General features: G+C 39.4%; 1 protein-coding gene across 6 annotated transcripts in view; it reads left to right on the forward strand.

Moving 5' to 3' along the window:
• Positions 1 to 22,407, forward strand: part of LOC134532505 (3-hydroxy-3-methylglutaryl-coenzyme A reductase) — a 100,794-nt gene that overhangs the window by 75,471 nt on the left and 2,916 nt on the right. For all 6 annotated transcript variants that reach the window (XM_063368962.1, XM_063368959.1, XM_063368961.1 and 3 more), the window contains 11 exons: positions 1,669 to 1,775; positions 3,137 to 3,288; positions 11,161 to 11,274; positions 11,757 to 11,935; positions 12,476 to 12,726; positions 13,671 to 13,865; positions 15,321 to 15,562; positions 16,800 to 16,977; positions 17,459 to 17,565; positions 18,756 to 18,960; positions 20,277 to 20,451. In XM_063368962.1, the coding sequence (XP_063225032.1) occupies positions 1,669 to 1,775; positions 3,137 to 3,288; positions 11,161 to 11,274; positions 11,757 to 11,935; positions 12,476 to 12,726; positions 13,671 to 13,865; positions 15,321 to 15,562; positions 16,800 to 16,977; positions 17,459 to 17,565; positions 18,756 to 18,960; positions 20,277 to 20,451 (1,905 nt within the window). The remainder of the gene's footprint in view (positions 1 to 1,668; positions 1,776 to 3,136; positions 3,289 to 11,160; positions 11,275 to 11,756; positions 11,936 to 12,475; positions 12,727 to 13,670; positions 13,866 to 15,320; positions 15,563 to 16,799; positions 16,978 to 17,458; positions 17,566 to 18,755; positions 18,961 to 20,276; positions 20,452 to 22,407) is intronic.

The following is a 22,407-nucleotide window of genomic DNA, read 5'->3' on the forward strand; positions in this document are numbered from 1 at the left end:
GTAGTTCCACTTCTGTGAGGTTATGCGTTTTGTAGTTCCACTTCTGTGAGGTTATGCGTTTTGTAGTTCCACTTCTGTGAGGTTATGCGTTTTGTAGTTCCACTTCTGTGAGGTTATGCGTTTTGTAGTTCCACTTCTGTGAGGTTATGCGTTTTGTAGTTCCACTTCTGTGAGGTTATGCGTTTTGTAGTTCCACTTCTGTGAGGTTATGCGTTTTGTAGTTCCACTTCTGTGAGGTTATGCGTTTTGTAGTTCCACTTCTGTGAGGTTATGCGTTTTGTAGTTCCACTTCTGTGAGGTTATGCGTTTTGTAGTTCCACTTCTGTGAGGTTATGCGTTTTGTAGTTCCACTTCTGTGAGGTTATGCGTTTTGTAGTTCCACTTCTGTGAGGTTATGTGTTTTGTAGTTCCACTTCTGTGAGGTTATGCGTTTTGTAGTTCCACTTCTGTGAGGTTATGCGTTTTGTAGTTCCACTTCTGTGAGGTTATGCGTTTTGTAGTTCCACTTCTGTGAGGTTATGCGTTTTGTAGTTCCACTTCTGTGAGGTTATGCGTTTTGTAGTTCCACTTCTGTGAGGTTATGCGTTTTGTAGTTCCACTTCTGTGAGGTTATGTGTTTTGTTGTTCCACTTCTGTGAGGTTATGCATTTTGTAGTTCCACTTCTGTGAGGTTATGCGTTTTGTAGTTCCACTTCTGTGAGGTTATGTGTTTTGTAGTTCCACTTCTGTGAGGTTATGCGTTTTGTAGTTCCACTTCTGTGAGGTTATGCGTTTTGTAGTTCCACTTCTGTGAGGTTATGCGTTTTGTAGTTCCACTTCTGTGAGGTTATGCGTTTTGTAGTTCCACTTCTGTGAGGTTATGCGTTTTGTAGTTCCACTTCTGTGAGGTTATGCGTTTTGTAGTTCCACTTCTGTGAGGTTATGCGTTTTGTAGTTCCACTTCTGTGAGGTTATGCGTTTTGTAGTTCCACTTCTGTGAGGTTATGCGTTTTGTAGTTCCACTTCTGTGAGGTTATGCGTTTTGTAGTTCCACTTCTGTGAGGTTATGCGTTTTGTAGTTCCACTTCTGTGAGGTTATGCGTTTTGTAGTTCCACTTCTGTGAGGTTATGCGTTTTGTAGTTCCACTTCTGTGAGGTTATGTGTTTTGTAGTTCCACTTCTGTGAGGTTATGTGTTTTGTAGTTCCACTTCTGTGAGGTTATGCGTTTTGTAGTTCCACTTCTGTGAGGTTATGCGTTTTGTAGTTCCACTTCTGTGAGGTTATGCGTTTTGTAGTTCCACTTCTGTGAGGTTATGCGTTTTGTAGTTCCACTTCTGTGAGGTTATGTGTTTTGTAGTTCCACCACCACCACCACCACCACCACCACCACCACCACCACCACCAATACCACCACATTCTGTGTGTGCTCCATCTTAAAATGTCTTTTAACACTCCAGGAATTATATATCAGTTCTAACAAAATAATCAAAAAATGTATCATATTCACCAACAAATGGAAATAATTGGACAACAAACAGTAGGAAAAGTGGTTATCCCCTCCTTCCTGCGTGTGCTGACACGGAACAGAGAGCGCTGTCGGGAAGCCACGGAAGACCTTGGAGCGGGATGGCGTGGGTGCGGGGCCTCGCCGCTCCGTGGAGGTGATGGTTGCTGGGGGCTTGTTGCAGGCGTGCGCAGGCTGGAAGTGCTGTGCTGCTTCGCCTGCATGTCCGTCATCGTCAACTACGTGGTCTTCATGACGTGCTACCCGGCGTGCCTGTCGCTCATACTGGAGGTGAGCCTCCTCCGGTCCAGTCAGTGTATTACAGGGTCACGTTGGGAAGAGAACTGCACTTGAAAATCCCATATTTACATATGATAATTTTACACTTCTCAAATTTTATATGATTTTTAAAGTTATCCTTTTTTTGCATGTTGTGAAAAAATGAGAGTTAATTTTTACAGTGCGCTTGATGAAATTTTTCAAAGGATGAAAAAAAAAAGCTACATACAAATAAAAATAATATGCTTGCTTTGAAATCTTATAACAACTTTTAGTGATTGACTGGTCCATGTAATTAAAAACATTTATTTATTGTGAATGTTAGGGATAAAAATTATATTTATAAACTTTTTCAAGTGTATTTGCAACTACATTTTATAAGTGAGGTTATGTTCCCGTATGTATATTTTATGTACATTATAAATTATTTCATTATTATTAATAAATAATTAAAATAAATAAATTTAAATTAATATTCAGCATAGTTATTGATTTTCATTACCAATTAAAATTAATTTCTAGTATTTTACTAAATTTATGTATTGATTTCATACATGTGTTTATATTAAAATTGAATACTGAGTATTTATTTAATTTTTTAAATTTCATTGAATTTATACTTTAACAACAGTATTTATAATATTACTCCAGTCCTTTAGTTATTTTATTTTTATTAATTATTTGTTTACCAAATTAAAGTTAGTTTTTAATTAAATCAAGTAAAATATAAGTTCTAATGTGCTTACATAAGTACGTGCACCCAATTATTAAATGGCTTGTACTAAAGAAAAAACAGGACCATTAAAAAATAATAATAAATAATTAATCGTAGGATAATCTCATGTACAAATTATTTTAGTATGGGATTGTATATTGGTTTTCAAAGAAAATCATATACTAGAAGTAGAGTTAGTGTTGAGTGTGGGAGGGTTTATTTGTTTGTTTCGGTTTAAATTCATACGCGTGCCTTACATATCAGGGTAATCAGGGGAATCATGAGCAAGCAACAAACGGCCACGACCAGTAGTAAGGAACCGGCCCAATGTTGGGCTGCAGTCATTCAAGACTGTTGTACATTATGAATATTATGATAATCAGTGTCAAACACTTCTTTTTTTGTATTCACAACTAACACATAACATTCGACGAAGGATTCATCACATCACACATTTTTGTACATAGGTACTTTTCCGATGTGAGAATTTGGTTTGATGCATATGTTTCGTTGGTCACACTCTTTCAAAATACGTAAATACTTTCATGCCTTAAATGAAAGTGAACGATAATTGTTAGTTTTGATTTTCGCCGAGCAGATGAAAGGGGCTCCAGAGTTGAAGCAGTCTCGGCAGGGCAGGGGTTGTGTTGCGTTGCAGCTGTCGCGGTGTGGGGAGGAGGACCGCCCCGCCTGGCACGACAAGTCCCTGTTCGTGCGCGCCCTGCACGACGAGGACCAGAAGCCCAACCCCGTGGTGCAGCGCGTCAAGGTCATCATGTCCGCCGGCCTCACCCTCGTCCACGTGCACAGGTCAGTCGGGTCTCGCGTACACTAGTCACCGGGGGCACGCGGTTTACCTTCCAAACATCCACGTGCTCGAATACCTTCAAATAACCCTTTAGTTTAGTTTTTTCTATACAAAAACCATAGTTTTTTAATGTCTGTCGATTAAAACAACAAAAAATTTAAATGCTTATTTAACTTAAAAAAAAAAAAGGGGGGGGGGGGGGGTTTCTGTAAATTCGGTTCACGGATGATAATTTTGCGTGTTAACGTCATAAGAAAACATTGATGAAAAATTGCATACTTTTTTAATTTTCAAATATAATCTACAGTTTTTTTGCAAATTTAATTTAAATAATTTTGTTCGCCTGTTCTTGCACGCTCGGCTCAGGCGGAACGTGACAATTTTTTGTGCGTGCAGCCAGCGCTCATCGATTTATAAGACGTTATCTCTTCAAAAAAAAAATTGGCACTGCAATACACTAACAAGTATTAAGTTGCAGGTTCAGTTCGTTGAATAATACACAAAAAATACTTGATTAATTAGGTTGGATAGTGTTTTGAAGTGATCTCATGGCAATATCACGAGGTATGGTCACAGAAACTAATGCAGAGAACCATAATCTGAATGTGTGGGTTAAGAATAACAGTTTAGGGGGTTGCCAAGTATCTGTAGTATTGCTGTGATTTTCTTCACATTCCCACTAAACCTTAATGCAAGAAAGTGCAGCCTGTTTTGTTTTCATCTTATTAGGTAATCATACACCTTTCATTTGTGAGGTGAGAGAGTCTGTGGCAAAGAAGGTGGTGATAATTCTCAAGTGACAAACATAAATTGAAATAATTTAACTATACATGCACATGCATCCTAGACAGACAGAAAAGTATGAATACAAGCTGTGTCAGGTTACTGAAAGTCTATGAGTCAGGGTTGTTTCTAAGTGTAAGAAGATAATACATTTCAAAGTGTAAATTAGCAACAAAAAAAAAATGGCATCAATAGCAAGGTGCTCATTTTCTGACCCCTACCGATTATTACATTAAATAAAATAAAGTTCTTCACTTAGAATGAGATGGTATGGTCATGTGCAGAGAATGTGAAAAGAGAGGCTGCTGGGAAAATGATTAGAGTTGAAGCACTCAGGAAGAAGTCTCAAAGAAAACCAAGGATGAGGTGGGAAGAGCAGATATTTAAAGAGAGAGGAGAAGAATGGAATAGATTGAAGGATGAGGAATGGTGGAGATACAGAGGAAGATAGGCATTTTACTTTGCTAACTCGGCCGCAGGCTGGAAGCAGTTGATGAAGATGAAGAGGACCTGGTTTTTACTAAGAACTAGGCTAATCAAACCTTCTCAAATGTCATTTGTTTGAGTCATCTGTCAGAAAAATGCATTCATTTGTAGGATGTACAACTATTATGTTGCATATGTGTGTAAATGCACTTATCTTTCACTAAAATTTAATGTGTGTATATGTATATTGTCCTAGTTAAACAATTAATTATAACTAATAAAACCTTATTTACGAAGAAACTTAAAAATTAGTATCCTTAATGAAAGTTTGAATGGAAGTCTTGGACAAAGGGGGAGGGAGAAGCAAGTGGCTCATTCTCCTGAATTCGCCAAAATTCATATGTTTCCAAATTTGATAATACTGGACCTACACTGTTGCTGCTGTCCTGTTAAGAGTTCCTTATCTAAAATTCTTGGCATTTTTGGTGGTGGTTTAAACTTCGATCAGTGTTAGCATTAGCATTTGGACGTGAATCTGGGGCCATCGATGCAGCAAACTTGTCTCGGTAGAAGATTCCCCACTAGTCTCAGGTTTTATCAAGATGTAACTGGTCCTTTAATTGATGTTCTTTTTTTTTTTACCGGATTTTTATCTTCCTGTCTACATTGAACTGCAGGTCCTTAAAGTTACCAAAATTTATTTTTAGACTTGGGTGATCCAATGCTAGGGTTTTGTGTGCCGTAGAGACATATTTATGACAGTGGTACCTGACGTAGCTTTAAATGCTTATAGCTCATATGCAACAAGATGCTTGTGGCAATGTTGGGAGGGTTGGAATTTGGAGTGAAACCTAAGTGAGTCATGTCTGCGTGCTTGCGCAGTTCTACTGTCTCCAATCATTTGTGTATTCTTTGCATGGTTAGGTGCCTCAGTGTCTTTTGAAACTTTTTTGGGGTGTATAAATAAAAAGATTTTTTTTTTCTTTTTTCTTTTTCTTTCCAGAATTGAAACCAAGCGAGTTTAAATTTAATGCCGTTGGCTGTTTCACGAAATGGTAGAATTTATTAGTATTAAAAATGTTTTGAGAATTTTGACACTTTAGTAAAATGAAATACAGTAATTCTATCTGAAATGAGTTTCACAGTTATGATGTAGCTGGTAGCATTGAATTAAAAACCTTAAAAGTATCAGTTTCTCTTAATTTGTACATCCTAAAATTATTGAAAATATGACTGAGAGCTAATTGTAAAAAAATATCCAATGGTTTCCCCCCCCCCCCCCCCCCCCCCCCCTCCCAAAGGAAATGGAAGTTCAGTCACTTAAAAGTCTACGAGTTAAACGTTCTTTCAGGTAATGTTAAAATAATGCCTAGTTGACAGTAAAAGCTACAATTATATCAATCCTGGACGAATGGGTCCCGTGTTTGTGAATGGGCGGAGCTAGTTCGACTCAGGTGTGTATTTATAGTCGTGGTGGCGTCCCTGCGGCTGATGAATGGCTGACACAACATGTCCTTCACCCCTTCCTTGCTCCTGCTTAGCATCTGAATGGGCAGTGTGGCAGGACGCCTGCCATGCTATATCGCATAAGCAATGTGTTCCTGTGGGTCTGCTCACAGCGTATAAATAACTTGAGCAGCTGGAAACAGACACTTATGCTTAAAGAGTTGTTAAAGTTATTTTTTTTTTACAACAACCAGTTACTCATAGAAATCATGAAATAAACATCGAGGATTGTAGAGGGCTGTGAATGATTTGTGTGTCACCACTGTGCTCGCTCATAAATTACGAGTAGTTCTTGAATCATCATCCATGCAGCCTTCTTCCTTCTTGCCCATGAGCACAGCACTCATCACCATTAAGTCGGGCCCCATATTATTTCATATAATTTTTAAACCCCCCCCCCCCTCCCCCCAAAACTCCAATTAAAAAAGAAATTCTCAGGACTATTCCAGAACATGTCCAAACCGAATCCCTGTAAGGGAAGAAAATGGCAACCATTTTATTAATTGCTTCCCTGCGTGAGGCTAGAAACTGGTGTCAACACATTCTAGTGGACGTTTTGCAACCATCGATACAATTTTTACGGTAAAAATCTTGGAGGCAGTGGCGATTATTTCATGCTATGACCATTAAAGTGTACAAAATTTATTCCAAGGTATTTTTCGCTACCATAAAGTGTCATTTCGCACACCATCATGCTTGGTACGTCCCCCCACATTCACAAAATTGAATACATATGAGTAAATGGCGCCAAACCGGGGTAGCCATCTGGACGAGACGAAATCAACGAAAAAGTGAGCTCTGCGCATGCGCAGAATTTGGGCAACAACAGCTACAGGTAGGACACTAAAATCCGTTCCCTAAAAGTAAGGGACCGGCCGTATCCTTGTTGATTATAACGGCAGCATATTATACTTTGGAATAACTTTTGCCAATGTTAAATTATTTTGGTAGCAATTAAATAAGCATGGCTGCAAATCAAAATCTTGTGTGTGCATTGCTTTTGCTCTTGTGCATTTTTTTTTGCAATAGAAACTGAGGTTATGATTTTCAGCACTCAAACTTTGCGATTGTATAGTTTTTTAATATTTGAAACAAAAGAAAACATTTTAACTTATATATTTTGGTTTATCCGTGTTGCAAAATAAATAATCTGAAATGTAAAAAGGTTAATATTTCCAGCAATAAATGACCACAAAAAAATCAAGGTTTCCAACGTTTACTTTCGAAATGTTAACAACTTTCAGGTTGTTAGGTTGTTTGTAAATCTGACACAAATATCGGATTTCCAAAGAAAATTTAAGAGCGTTAGTTTTAACATTAAGTTGTCTCTCTTTATCATCCTTGCTTTTTGGTCACTGCACCAGTCGTAACGGTATTGCAATTCCTTGTTTGGTTACATGTTACGTTTTTAGGCATCAAGACATCTACCCATCATCACTAAATATTTCTTTCTTACATTACTAGTTTTAGATTCAAATCAACAGTTTCCCATAATGTTTAAATTTTTTTCCCTTATTTTGAGGAAGAAGGACTACTCTAATGAATCTATATATTTTGACAAGATATTTGCCACCAATAATGTGTTTACCATTACCGTCTTACTTCCCTAGTTTGCATAAAGCTATGACATAATATGAATCTTCGTTTCCATATGTTCCATATTAAAGTGTACAGCAATTTCCTGACTTCTTTCTAACAGAATTACAATGAGAAGTATGGTAAAAATTTTCTCAAAAAATATCTACATTATCTGTACTTCTTGTTTGGAACTGTCACTTTTACGTCCATCATTCCAAGGGCACTTCTCAAGCTAAATTTTGGTGGAATGATACACTAAGTGTCACCCAGTTGAAGGATGTAATTACATCTCAAGATTAAGGCGTTGTGTCGTGCCTTATCTGTCGCATGCATTTTCGTAGCTGCCAAACTGGTTCTGTCACCACAGTGTTTCAAAATGTTACGGGCTAGTAGAAATGCCAGTTGTCAGGGATTCATGATTGTCCGTGATGCTAGAAGGGCAAGGTTCGTGTCGAGCGTCTTTATTTCATAGTTTCTGTACTAGTTGCCCTGAAGTGTTGATGTTGGATGTGTGTTGCTTTGTGGCAGAGTATGCCACTGTATCATGGTACGTAAAGGTTCCTCACATGTGTAGTTCTTAGTAGAGAATGTATGCCACTGGGCACCAAGTAGTCCATAGGCTTATGCAAGTTATTTAATAATGGGCTGTGTGACTTCACAAGCATTAGTTGTTCCAGATTTATTTCAGCTTTGTCTTTTCATGAAATGTGAATACTAAATCTACTGTATGGAAGACAAATTAAAACTAATATGTTCATGTGTGTAGTGTAGCGGATTATCTTCGGAGCAGGCGACATAAGGATGAAGGTCTCTGACATTGTGATAAAATGGTTCAGTACAGTTTTTCTTTAGGTGAAGACTTTCATACAGCATTAGTAGCGGCTTGAAAATTAGCGTCAATTTTTCCCAAAATCAGTATTGGTGATTTTATAAAGTAACATCTATTATAGCGAAATTTATTTTTTCTTGCAACATATTTAAAACTTAATATTTACATTATAAATGTTTGAAAAAATAAATAACATTACTATAGTTTTATATAAAAAAAGTTCATGGCTTTTTAGATTTAAAAAAAATTATATTGTGTTGAATTTTTCTAAAAAAAAGGTTGGGAATACAATATTATATCAAACATTAAGTTGGAGTTTGAATTTATAGTAAATTACAAATTAATTGGATTAATTGGGTTAGGTCCAAGAGACGAGAGAAAATCTCCAAGAAAGATGGTTGGTCATGTGGTTTTTGGTGTTTTAAATGATTTGCCAATAATATTTGCATTAAAGTTTAAATTAGCAAAAAATTAGCATCTAAGGCAAAATGCTAATTTTTCTGGCTCTTTAAGCATTAGTAGTATACATGAGCTAAACTTTTTTTTTTGAGATATTGAGAAATAAGCAAGGTAGTCAATCATATTCTTTGGATCACCAAAATACAGTGAAACCTCATTAATGCAAACCTGAGGGGACAGAAATTTACCCACTTTGTAATAATGGGGTTTGTAATAACCATACTTCCCCACGTTGCACATACATAATTTTTACATAATGTTAAAACAAAAGAAAAAATATGTGCATTCTTGTAGTACTATGGACTAAAAACCTGCATAAGAGAATTCTCATAAGTAACCACATGGTTGGTCTACATAAAAGTTAACACAAAATTATTTAAAATTTTGAATGGTATGTTGCGACAACTTATTACATATCTAACAGATCCCAGAGAAGATTTAGGTAGTTAAAAAAAAACCTATTTGGTTGGCAGTATGTATTGTGTTTTATTCTTTAGCACCTTTTGGCTATATGTATATATTTTTTTAAAAATTAAAACCAGTTTACACACAGATTCAAAGGAGAGCAGGTTTTTTATTTCAGGTGTTTTAATATTTATTTAGTGGTTGCGAAAAGGATGAAATACTAATGACTTATGAATCTTGAACTATACAATATGTGTACAGACAATAAAATACAGAAAGAAAACAGAATTCTAACCAAAAACACAAACAATTTAGGCTACTTTGGAAGGGGGGAAGGAGGGGTGGTCAGTCCTTGATATGGTCTTTCCTAATTGCCTGCCCATCAAAGAGCTGAGTCAGGAATACATGAATAAACAAGAAACTGTGAACAGCTCAGTGTATTTGGGAGATCCTGCACACTACGAGAGATAAGCCTGCGTCCGGCGGCCATTGTGCGAGGTTTATTTCGAGGGAGTGTATTGTGGGCGTCGTGGGTCGTGACTCGCAGCTTGTCTGCGGGAGGAATCACCGGCGGGTTACCGAGCTGAGAGGCGTCCGCAGTCGGACCGCGTTCGGGCGGAGCAGGCGTCGCGCGGGATGTGTTTCCGTGGCCCTCCCGTCAGGGGCCGGCACCGTGCCTTTTTTTTTTTAGCGATGCGTGAATTTATCGTGTTTCTTCCGGAATCGGCATTGTGCGCGATGGTGTTGTTTGTTGCGGTCGTCGGACTGGATTAGCACAGAGTGGAGCTCACCTAGAGGTCCACGTGTGTGACGTGTTGGCGTGATTCCTCGCACCAGTCGGAGAACTTTGGCCAAGCGCAGCTTGGCACGGGCAGTTTAGTGTTTGACGGAGCCGGAAACACAGCTTCCCGAGTTTAATTTAAAAAAAAACTACTTGACTGCTGAATACTGGATGATGTTAATGTATTTGCACCTTCCAGATGGAAAAAACTTATTAATACGAAACCAATGGCATTGCAGCAAGGTATTTGTATAAGCTGGTGAAATCACTGAAATTATCAATAATTGACACCTGTATCTGCCTTAAAATTTTTTAACTCTTGCCCAACCAAAACAGGTACACTTACCTTGCAGGTCTTAAATATATGTAACTAATCTCGTATATAGCCTTTTGTTTCTTTAAACATCTCCACACACATTTGCGTTTCACCCACTTTTTCTGGTAAATAATTTTTGTTTCTTACTCTTTTTTCCCCACAATTTTCACTATTCACATACAAGACATGATCAAAAGCTTCAATCCTTTTTCTTTCTCTTTGAAAAACTGTTGCTCCATATTTTATCCCAAAAAAAAAACAAAAACATTTTATATCTCTAAATTTACTTTAAATTTAAATGAATTATTATTTTCATGTATCACAAAGTTTTGTGCGTTTAACCTATGTGGTACTGTTCATAATATGTCTATGCTAAACACAATCCCTGCCTTCGATTGTAAATGATTTGATTAATGGTCATGTGATTATAAGACTTACATTAATGCTTACAGAGAAGGTAAAGCAAGAGGTTGGGTAATGCATTATTAAGTATCAACTGATTCTGAAAGGTTTAGCACAACTGTGTTTTAAGAGTCATGCAAGAGTCAACCATCAGACCGTGCCAATTGAACTTTTTTTAAAAGTCTATAACCTTTTAAGTGTGAAAAAAAAAAATAATATTTCTTCGTAAAGTGTTTTTGTGACTGCATAATCATTCATATAATTGTTGTGTCATTGGTACATTTATTTCACAGTTTAATAAAACATTTGTTCACGAGAGAGTTAGTGATTGTACTTTATGGTGCGGTTCTGTCCGTGTTGCTCATGGTGGCAAGTGCGGTTGGTTGCAGCCGATGGACGTTCACGGACGATGAGGAGGTCGTGGAAGACGCGCTCATGGCCGGCGACCATGTGGTGACCTCGAACCACACTGAAGACGCAGTGCTGCACAGCTACTTCATGAGGTAACGCAAATGCAAACGCCCTAGTCGACACACTAGATGTACGGGCTGATGTAGTTCAGCCTAGAGTTGTTTGTGAAGTACGTGTGTGATGTGTCCTCCATTACTCTGGATATGTAATCCAGACCACAATTTGATGCGTTTGGATGAAAGGACACAATGTATTATTGAAAATAGTAAAACACCCTGCCTAAGATTATCACAACATTACTTGTCTAATGAATTGTCTCTTATAGTTATAAACAGTATATTAAAAATGGTAAACCACTCTGTCATAAAGTTTTCACTGACGTAACAAATAAATTATTTTGGCCCTTTGTTGCTTTATGCAGTGTTGCTGGTAATTATTCTCAGTGATATTCGTAGCTCTATGGGATATGTTGCTATAACCATGCTTGTCACGGTAGCACTTTGAGAGTCGTGTCACTGTGATGGCGTGCTGATCGGCAGCCCTGGGGACTGACGTAGTGGCGCCTCGTTCGCAGGTGGCTGACGGTCAGTGCTGACAACATTGTGATCCTCATCCTGTTACTGGCTCTCACCGTCAAGTTCATATTCTTCGAGGACCACGAAGGGCGTGCAGGGCTCTCCAGGGACTACCTGAGGATCTCTGGCGCCGGGCCCCGCAGATCCAAGACCATGTTCTCCGTGAAGGGTTTGCCGGGTGAGTTTTGCCCCGTGCTCCTACCTCGGGGGCTGTTGTTTGGCATTTGTCAGCTCGTTGTGTAATATTTACATGAAACATTGTTCTACTAGTAGACTTAATAAGTGAATTTTTATAAAATGAAAAAAAAAAAAAAATTCCAGTATAACTCTAATGTTATTATCTTGGTGCAGTATTTGCTGTCCATGCCGTTTTTAAGAATTGGGGATCAAATTATTAGAGGGAATAAATTCATTACAGATTTGCAAAATTCCACATTGAAAGTCAATTTCTGTTGGATACTTCAGGAGAAATTATAACTTCCTTGGGACAAATTTTCATAAACAAAGAAAACAAAGGCCACTGAGCAACTAATTAAAAAAAATAAAAATCCTTCGATGAAACACAAGTACTTGCAGGCTGTTATAAAGAAAATATATATATTTTTTTACATTTTCCAAGTGGTTTTTCTGGTTGGACCAACTTCTTCGGTTGGCAAGAGACAAATGGTTGTGACTGGATGAGCGCCTGTACCTGAAGGTGCTGAGTTGCTGGGCGCAGAGGGGCGGCCGGAAGCGCTGCAGGAGCCGGGACGGCGGCCGGGCGCCCGGGCCAGCTTCTCGCTGTCGGACGGGGACTCGGACGAGTGGCTGGTGGAGGAGCAGACGTGGCTGGAGCACAAGGAGGTGCAGACGGACCGCGAGGAGCCGGTCGCGGACGTCGCGGCGTCCCTGGGCGCCTGCAGCCTGCGGGACGCTCCCCCGGCGAGGGAGCGCGACGTCGGCGAGTGCCTCGCCGTGTACAAGTCGGAGGTCAGTGCCCCAGGGCTGCATTATGCTCAAGGCACAACATATCATTAGAGACCCGTGAATTTCGCGGGTTCATTTCGTGTTATGCTAAAATTCAAATAATTATACCTCAGTGCTGCTTCTGTCATTGGTTCTCTGTTAATCTGGAGGACTGAGGGCCAATGAGAGACCCTCACTCGTAGAAGTCTCGAATCACAGGTTACCCAGTTGAGACGACTCACAAGTCAGCAGCCAATGAACAGTTGGCATTTGCCCGAGTGTGTAGAGGATATTGGAGTTTATCCTGGAGGTCGTTGAATCCACGAAATTCACGGGTCTCTACATATTATTTTTGAATCCAGTTGGTTTTTGTTTGTGTGTGTAAATTTTCACCGTCCGAATTCAAATGTTAGTAGCAAATCTTGTATGTTTATGAGTTTCAAAACACTGGTTTTTTTAACAATACAAAATATTGTATTTTGAAAAAAAAAATTTTGCAATAGAATTTTTTTAAGGTCACAGATCCCTATTTAACATTGTCCAAACCTAGTCAGGCTATGGAGAGACTGCCCTTGAAAGGAGAAATTGTTGGATACTTCGGGAGAAATTATAACTTCCTGGAGACAAATTTTCATGAACAAAGAAAACATAGGGCACTGAACAACTAATTAAAAAAAAATCTTTCGATTAAACATAAGTACTTGAAGGCTGTTATGAAGAAAATATATATTATTTGCACTATCCAAGTGGTTTTATCTGGTTGGAGCAACTTCTTCGGTTGGCAAGAGACAAACAGAAGCCAGAAAATTTTTCACGATGACATTTTTGGACAAGAGGAAACTTGAAGCACGTGTTGTTAGTGCCATCACGTACCACGTTCCTCTGGACGTGTCGGGGGTCGAGGATGACCTGGGGTCGGTGGCGTGATAGAGTGACATGTCAGGCAGCGGGGCGTGTGCCGTGTTCAGCTGGGGGCAGAGGCGCTCACGGACCCGGAGGTGATGCTGCTCGTGAGGGAAGGCCACATCCCGCCCTACCAGCTGGAGAAGGCCGTGGCGAACCCGGAGAGGGGCGTGCGCATACGCCGCCAGCTGGCCGCGCAGACGGGCAACTTCCTGCACGCCCTGGCCGACCTGCCCTACCAGAACTACGACTACTCCAAGGTAGGGAGCAAGCTGTAGCCGTGTGCGGAGTTGTGGCTGCCTCTCTCTCGTGTACCAGAGAATACAAGCCGCCAATAACCTTACAATGTTATGTGAACTACAGTAAGTAATGGGAGGGGATGCACCACAACGCCAAAAGTATAATAACGCTGAAAACCATAACGCCGAATGCCAAATTGACTACAACGCCGACAGCTAGAAAACTGACTGTGTACCACAACACCGAATTACCACAACGCCGAAATACATTAACCCCGAAAAATGTCATGCAGGACTGCCACAAAGGTTAGGTTAGGTTAGGTAAGGTTAGCCTTAGCACACAAATTCATTCCGTTGTTTTTCATTTTGCTCCTGTGCTGCCCCCCCCCCCCCCCCTCCCCCCGTCAATACGCAGCAACATTTTTCGTCGTTACTGTATTTCGACGTTGTGGTACACAGCAGTTTTCTAGCTGTTGGCGTTGCAGTCAATCTGGCATTCGGCGTTATTATATGTTCGGCGTTGTGGTAACGACCCATAATGGGAACTTAATTATGAATTTATTGCGAGTTTCTATATTCAGTCATCGAGTTTTAATCCATCGTCTGTGACACTGCAGAAAAAGCTTAAAAATTTAACTCATTCCTGGACTTTTTTCATTGTAAAACCCAGGCTGTACACATTGGAGGCAGTGATGTACTGCTAGCACTTATAGTGCATTCCAGTAAATTGAACATCTTTGAATACTTGCTGCAGGTTTTCTTTCAGTCATTAATACTAGGTAATTTGATGGAATTTGCTGTCGTTTTACTGAAATGACCATTAGAAGTTGGTTGCGGAATTATCTGTCTAGCTAGGATGGACCATAGAATGAATATTATGCAGTGCAGATGATGTAGTTTGGGCTGTTTTGCGCCATGCCAAGATATAGGCACGGCACTGTGTAGGCAAAACTCGTCCCCTCCCCACCACTACCAAGTATGCTAATCGTTTGTGACAAGAGTCCAAGTATGAGAATTTAATTCAGACATTTTTACAGTTTGTACAACATGTTATATGTATGTTTGTAGGTATATATGAAACAGTGAGTGTGGTGCACATTCATGATGCTTATTGCTTATTGGTAGAGACCGGAAATATTCGCGGATTCAATGACCTCTAGGATAGCCTCCATTATCCTCTGCACTTCTCAAGTAAACACGCGTGTTCATTGGGTACTAAATTGTGAGTCGTCTCTCCACTGGGTAGCCTGTGATTCGATGCTTCTTTGGCCGATAGTCTCTCATTGGCCCAGAGAGCTCCAGTTAAACCGCGAACCAGTAGCAGAACCAGCAGAATTGTACGCATGTCTGAATTTAAGCCCTGTTGCGAAATGAATCCGCAAATTTTTTTCGGGTCTCTACTTGTCGGTCAGGCAGCTGCGTCATCGCCGTGTGTTGGCAGGCGCCTCACTCTCGTGTTTGCGGTACGGGGCGCAGGTGATGGGCGCGTGCTGCGAGAACGTGATTGGCTACATCCCGGTGCCGGTGGGGCTGGCGGGCCCGCTGCTGCTGGACGGCCGGCTGGTGTACGTGCCCATGGCGACCACCGAGGGCTGCCTGGTGGCCAGCACCAACCGCGGCAGCCGCGCGCTGCTGGGCTGCGGCGTCACCAGCCGCCTCGTGGCGGACGGCATGACGCGCGGGCCCGTCGTGCGCTTCATGTCCATCGCCCGCGCCAGGTACACACACCTCGTTCCCCCCCGCCTGCCGTTCCCGTCCACCGGGCTTGGCGTTAACCACACTGTCCATCGCCCGCGCCAGGTACACACACCTCGTTCCCCCACCTGCCGTTCCCGTCCACCGGGCACGGCGTCGGAACAATTTGTTTTATTGTCTTTGTTATGGGTGTTTTGTTTTTATATTGTATTGTTTTGTGTTTTTAATTTATGTTTATTATTGTGAGTGTATTTGTGTTTAATTGTGTGCCTACCATTAAAGGCTTTGTCCTGTTAGTTGGCATGTTACAATTATAAATAAATTAATTCTATGCCTGTTAACTAGGAATGAAACAACTTGCTTGTCACACTATGTACACAGGTTTCTGATGTGTTTTATATTCGAATTAATTTTTGTATTGAATATTAAAATAATATTATTAGGGACAAGATTATATGTGGAATTGCCATAAAACCACACAACACAAAAGTGCCTCTAAGCCACCGAAATGTCTCTAAACCACCAAAAATGCCTCTAAAACCATTAGATAATCAGGGTTTTTAATCAAAAACTTACTTAAAGCACAACTACTTAAATTTTTACTATAGTAAATGAAATTAATGTAATATTTATCATGATGTTTGTAACAAAATGTAAATATATCAGGAAAAAAAATTTTTTTTTTTAGTTATTCTGATCTTGCAACTGTTATTAGTCACTAATTTTTACATTATGACTTTAGTACATTTTTAGAAACGCACAAATACTTGCACCTTTGTTTTTATTGTTTCGATTAGTTAGACGTGCGTGTTTCAAATTATTACATTGTGAAAGTGCATCATGTATCAGTCAAAATGAATCTGTTTGGTGAAATAAGTATCATGAAACCTTCGAGTGTCATATTTGTTTAATGATATGCTACTTTTATGAATAAACATAATTCATAAAAAATAAAAAGACACAGAAAACTTCAGTTTTAAAAACAAAATTTTCTCAAAATAAAACCATAAAATTTTATCCTTGATATTATTCAACAAGAACCAATAATGTCAAATATAATTTGAACATACAGATTTTTCACACTCGTAGGGTTAAAAAGAAATGGTCAGTGTCAAACTTTTACTCCTTTTTTTCTGGTTGTGTGTTATTAAGAAGACTTATAATGTCAAGAAACTATCACAAACTTTTTAACATGGTAAAGCATTAGATGTCCTCTGGTGAAAGAATTGTCAAAATATGGTTCGTATTTTGTTTTTTCAGTGAAGCGATGATGTGGATGCAGACGGTGGAAAACTTTGAGAACATGAAGAAGACTTTCGACTCGACGAGCAGGTTCGCACGACTGACGAACATCCACATCCGCATCGCGGGTCGTCACCTGTTCGTGCGGTTCGTTGCCAAGACTGGCGATGCTATGGGCATGAACATGGTCTCCAAGGTAATTTCACTTTGCGATTCAAGAGCCATAACGGAAATTCGATTCATGCACTTTAGGATAAGTTGGGTCGCATCCCATTTTTGTTGACTCTGAATCTCAAATTTCAATCGAAGATAAGCCCTCGAATCCAAATCTAGGTGTCAAGGGTCAAAAATATTATAATTTACAATAAATGAATAAAATATTAACTATGATGTTGAAACATTATACCCTTTTGTTTATTGAGCCACATATCCTAAAATTGTATTCTACAATTGGTATTGTATAAAATAATTGTGTGCAAGTTTTAACTTTATTTGAATTTTATTTGGAAATTACATAAAAAATTGTGTTTGAATTTTGTAATAGTTTGATTAGTATAAACTTTGTTATTGCAGAGGGACAAAATTATGGTTCCTTCAGTTTTGTGTTGTTGGATTTTGACTGAAGACCAGCTACAGGGTGTGCGAGTGCGTGAGTGTGTGTGTGTGTTGTCGCGCAGGGCACGGAGGCCGCACTGCGCTTCGCCCAGGAAACCTTCCCGGACATGGAGATCCTCAGTCTCAGCGGCAACTTCTGCACCGACAAGAAGCCAGCGGCCGTCAACTGGTGGGTGCCCGCCTGTGGTTGGTCGCTCCTTCACTGGGACCGCCTCTTTCTGCCTCCACAGTTTTCATTTGATACGGGAGAGAGCATAATGTCCTGTCTCATCCTTTGCTATCGGCTTAAATGTTTGGTTTAAGCAAAAATTAAGTGTCTCGGAGACAAAATTTAAAGATGACGTGCAACATGCCATGTGGCTAAAGTTAGTCTAAAGAAAAGAACAATTTGTAGCATTTTGGAATGAATTTAAAAAAAAAAATTATTTTTAATACTTCAGTTGATCAAACATTTTGTCTTTTTCAGAAGTTCTAAATTCATTTGTAGTGTCTCTAATAGTTATATTATGTCTTCTCATCTAAATCCAGAACTTTTCCTAATAGTGAAACTAAGCTTTTTGGCTTCACGTAAAAGTAAATATATATATTAATTAATTTCAGTTAATGTATAGTTGTCACAAAACCATGCTTTTTTAAACTAGTCTACAATGTTTGTTAATTTTTAACAGTATCCAAATGTAGCACATTAAACCATTTGCTTTTACACATACTTCTCGATATATAGAACATAAAAGCAAGTAACATCAAGGTGCAAGTTAAATTGTGAAATAAAGTTTTGAACAAAGCTGAACTGAATCCACCAAAAAATAGTGATGGGTTAAATTCCCAATATTTATCACATCCAAATCTTGAATTAGCCCCTCGAAACTACCCCTTGGATTCAAAATGTCGGGCTCACAGATTAAAGTAACTTAATTTGTCACTGTAGTAGGATATTTTAATGTACTGATTGCACATGCAAGATGTTTCTTCGAAACTTCATTTCTGGAACATCAGATCTTTCAAAACACAATTTTTTTTCGGTGGTTCGAGTATTTGACTGGCCCGTCCCTAACCAAAAAAATTAATGTTTTTATATTAGTTCATTTTGTACTAAAATGTGTATAACCAAGTAAATAGAATTTAAAAAAAAAATTGAATTGACTTTTTTTATCATGTATATCTCTTAACGTGTGCATCTTATATTCTAGTAAGGTAACAAATTATTTTATTTTTTTAAAGTTTAAAAATTAAAATCATAAAATCTCGCGTCAGTCCGTTAGCATGGCGTAGTCCAAGTTACAAGTAAAGACCGGTGTGTGCACTGGGGCAGAGAGAGTCCTGTCAGCAGCGTCACCCACGCCTGGCGTGTTATCGCAGGATCGAGGGGCGCGGCAAGTCCGTGGTGTGCGAGGCGATCGTGCCCGCAGACACGGTGTGCTCCGTGCTCAAGACGTCGGTCCACGCGCTGGTGGACGTGCACATCGCCAAGAACCTGGTGGGCTCGGCCGTGGCGGGTAGCATCGGGGGCTACAACGCGCACGCCGCCAACATCGTCACGGCCATCTTCATTGCCACCGGCCAGGTGAGTCCGTGCGCCCGGGCCGCGGTTCGCGGCGGCTTGTACGAACAGCACGGTCGCACACGCACAGCACAGAAGCCGACGCTACGTTCGCACACGCACGGCACAGAAGTCGACGCTACGTTCGCACACGCACGGCACAGGAGTCGACGCTACGTTCGCACACGCACGGCACAGGAGTCGATGCTACGTTCGCACACGCACGGCACAGAAGTCGACGCTACGTTCGCACACGCACGGCACAGGAGTCGACGCTACGTTCGCACACGCACGGCACAGGAGTCGACGCTACGTTCGCACACGCACGGCACAGGAGTCGACGCTACATTCGCACACAACGCAGTAGCTTGAATCACAACCAACAGACTCCCTCATTTTACTTCCGTCTAAATCATAAATTTAAAATTTTTTCAATTTTGAAACAGCTATTACTTACAGATGCAGTTGTTCACCTAAATCCGACATTTTCATTTCATTGTTTAGGAATAATAAACTACAGAGAATATCCTCGCAAAAAAAAATTACATGCTGAACTCGGTTTCACTCAATTTTTTGAACGCACGTTTCAAAACAACCGTCGGTTATTCTTATGCCGCTGATGTAGTGCATGCTGATTGGCTGCAAACAGAAATTGCTGCACGGTACGGAGAAAAATTAAAAATCTGTTTACTTTCTATGTGCTGTGTGCATACTGTTTTGCTGTGCGTGTGCTATTTTCCAATGTGGCAGCTGCTGTCTGTTTGTGTGTGTGTGCTGTTGCGAATGTAGTCCATCCTGTAGACAGGTTTTGTCTCCGTATGAGACCAGCATTGGCTTGCATCTGTCCTATTCGACTGAACCGCCAAAAGAGGCATCGGAAAGTGCCAGTTAACGAATTATTATCTCTTGTTCGGTAAAAAAATACTAATAATTTATCTCTCTCTATACTTAACAATTAAGAAGTTTCTCTTCTGTCAGTCTTGTACTCCATGCACACATTGTTTTTTTGTATTTTATTATCTGTTAAAGTGCTCTTTTAGTATTTTGTAATACTATCAGTGTTTATGCTCTTGTCACACACGCCATGTTTTTGACATTAGCCTACTTTGCTTTAAGGACTGTTTCTGTGAAATTGAACATGGTACATCTCTTTCATTTGTTGTTGTGTTACACTGAGTGTAATTTAATCGGTATAAACAAGGTCTCGCTATTATTACGTGTGTTGAGTTTTCACAGCCAATACACTCCACTTGCCTAAGTGAGAGCGTGTTGGAAGCAGTGCTGCTACTTGCGAGCGGGTGTGTCCACGTGGTCGACGAGACAGGTGGTGTGTGCGACAGGACCCGGCACAGAACGTGGGCAGCAGCAACTGCATGACGCTGATGGAGCCGTGGGGGGCGAGCGGAGACGACCTCTACATCTCGGTGACCATGCCCTCCATCGAGATCGGCACGGTGGGCGGGGGAACCATCCTGCCGCCGCAGGGCGCCTGCCTGGAGGTGCTGGGCGTCAGAGGTCGGTGGCGCTCCGATATCCACTACCACCCTCTTGTATCGCATGATCGTCGCACCCATGTTTTAGGCCGTCAAAATAGGGAGAAAAAACTTCTCGTGTAAACGTCGCAGGATGTTTTTGGTCCCGCTAATAGATGCCGAGCGCTTTGTGTGGGTATCTTATCTCTATAAAACAATGTATTTTAAAGTAGAAATCTAATATTTATCCGGACATTACCACTTACTTATTTAATTAACGGAAATACGAAGTTGTCTGACATGTAAATTTTCTTGTAAAGACGTTTTTAAACGTTATTTCCTTTATCTGATCGTCTGCGTCGCTGCGGTTTACTGGTGTAGGTATCTTTTCCGTATAAATATAAAACAATGTATTTTAAAGTTGAAATCTAATATTTATTCGGACATCACCACTTACTTATTTAATTAACGGAAATACGAAGTTGTCTGACATGTAAATTTTCTTTTAAAGTTTTTAAATGTTATAACCTTTATCTGGTTGTCTGTGTGCTCTTTTAAACTTCACTTTTTAAATAAACGTACTTTCCTTGAATGGGTTAGGTTTTCATGAATAACTGAACCTAATAAAATTTTTTTTTCTGAATAATTGTCGCACCCCTACTTTTTAAACTTGGTTTTAGAATAAAATGTGCGACAACTATGCGAGAAAACACGGTAAATTAATCTCTAAATTGTATTTCCATAAACAATTAGATTTTCAATTCTCTTCTTCTCATAGAATCTTTGCCCTCATTAATATATCATATTTTATGCCGATTATTCTGATTCATTTCTTTCACTTTATTTTGCATTAATTAGAACTAAATTGGAATATTGATCCATCTGGAACAGTATTAAGACTACAGAGTGTAATAAAATTGAAAGTAGTATACAAATTAAAATGATTAATTCTAAGATTCTTTCAAATCCAAGTTTGACTCTTCTTTGTGATCACAGAACTCAATTAGTTGCTGTCTTTATCCAAAAAATGTTACAGTCACAAAATCAAATGCAATTCTATTCTTGACAACATTGGTTTATTTTATTGTTACACATTATTCGGTTTTTATTCTGTAGTTGCTTCTTGGGTGTAATCTTTCTCTGTAAATTTTTCAATGTTTTGTGCAAATTTTGTTGGTGGTTAACTAGTTAATGTATTTATTTATCCATGTGTTTAGTCTGTCTCTTTTTCATTGTCCTTTTGTTCATGTTATATCTTTGTATATATTTGTTATGCCTGCTCCTTGAGTCTTGTACTATTGGTAGGCATTTTACAAATTAAATAATATAAATATTTGCGATGCCCCAAAAAAAATTAAAACTTAATTAGATCACATATCAGAGTCATGTGTCATGAATAGGGTCAAGATTGTATGGTGAATTGCGATAAAACTGAAAAGCACACACAAAAAAAAAAAAATTATTAATCAGCATTTTTAAAAAAAACTTAAATCACAAAAACATAATATTTTAATGAATGTAGTTTATTAACATGAAACTAAACTGACCTAACAATAAATTCATAAAAGCTTGTCTCTATCAATAGGACAATGGGATTTTAGGGATGATTCAACCAGCCAATCCCCAATACATTTACATTGAAAAATTGTAATTAATGTCGGCCATTATGGTCGTTATCAAAATAGTTTTGCATCCTTTTTTTTTTTTTGCAGAAATAAAAAATCAGGACAGATGTTGAATGGTTGTTTATCATCAACCGCATCCAGCCTGTGGCCAGGTTAGCAAGTAAAAATCATCTTCATCTTCCTTTGTCCCTCCTCCTCGTTATTCCTTGAGGACTTCATCCAGTGTACTTCAACTCTCTCATCATCTTCCTGGGCAGCCTGTATTATCCCCATCCTCTGCGCATCACCATAACATCTCATTCGTGATTTTTAAATCATCTCATTCAAGTCCTGTCTCGCCTCATAACTGCCAACTTACTCCTCATAAACTTCAT

Source organism: Bacillus rossius, chromosome 6 (assembly GCF_032445375.1).
Source record: "Bacillus rossius redtenbacheri isolate Brsri chromosome 6, Brsri_v3, whole genome shotgun sequence".
NCBI classification, from domain to species: domain Eukaryota; kingdom Metazoa; phylum Arthropoda; class Insecta; order Phasmatodea; family Bacillidae; genus Bacillus; species Bacillus rossius.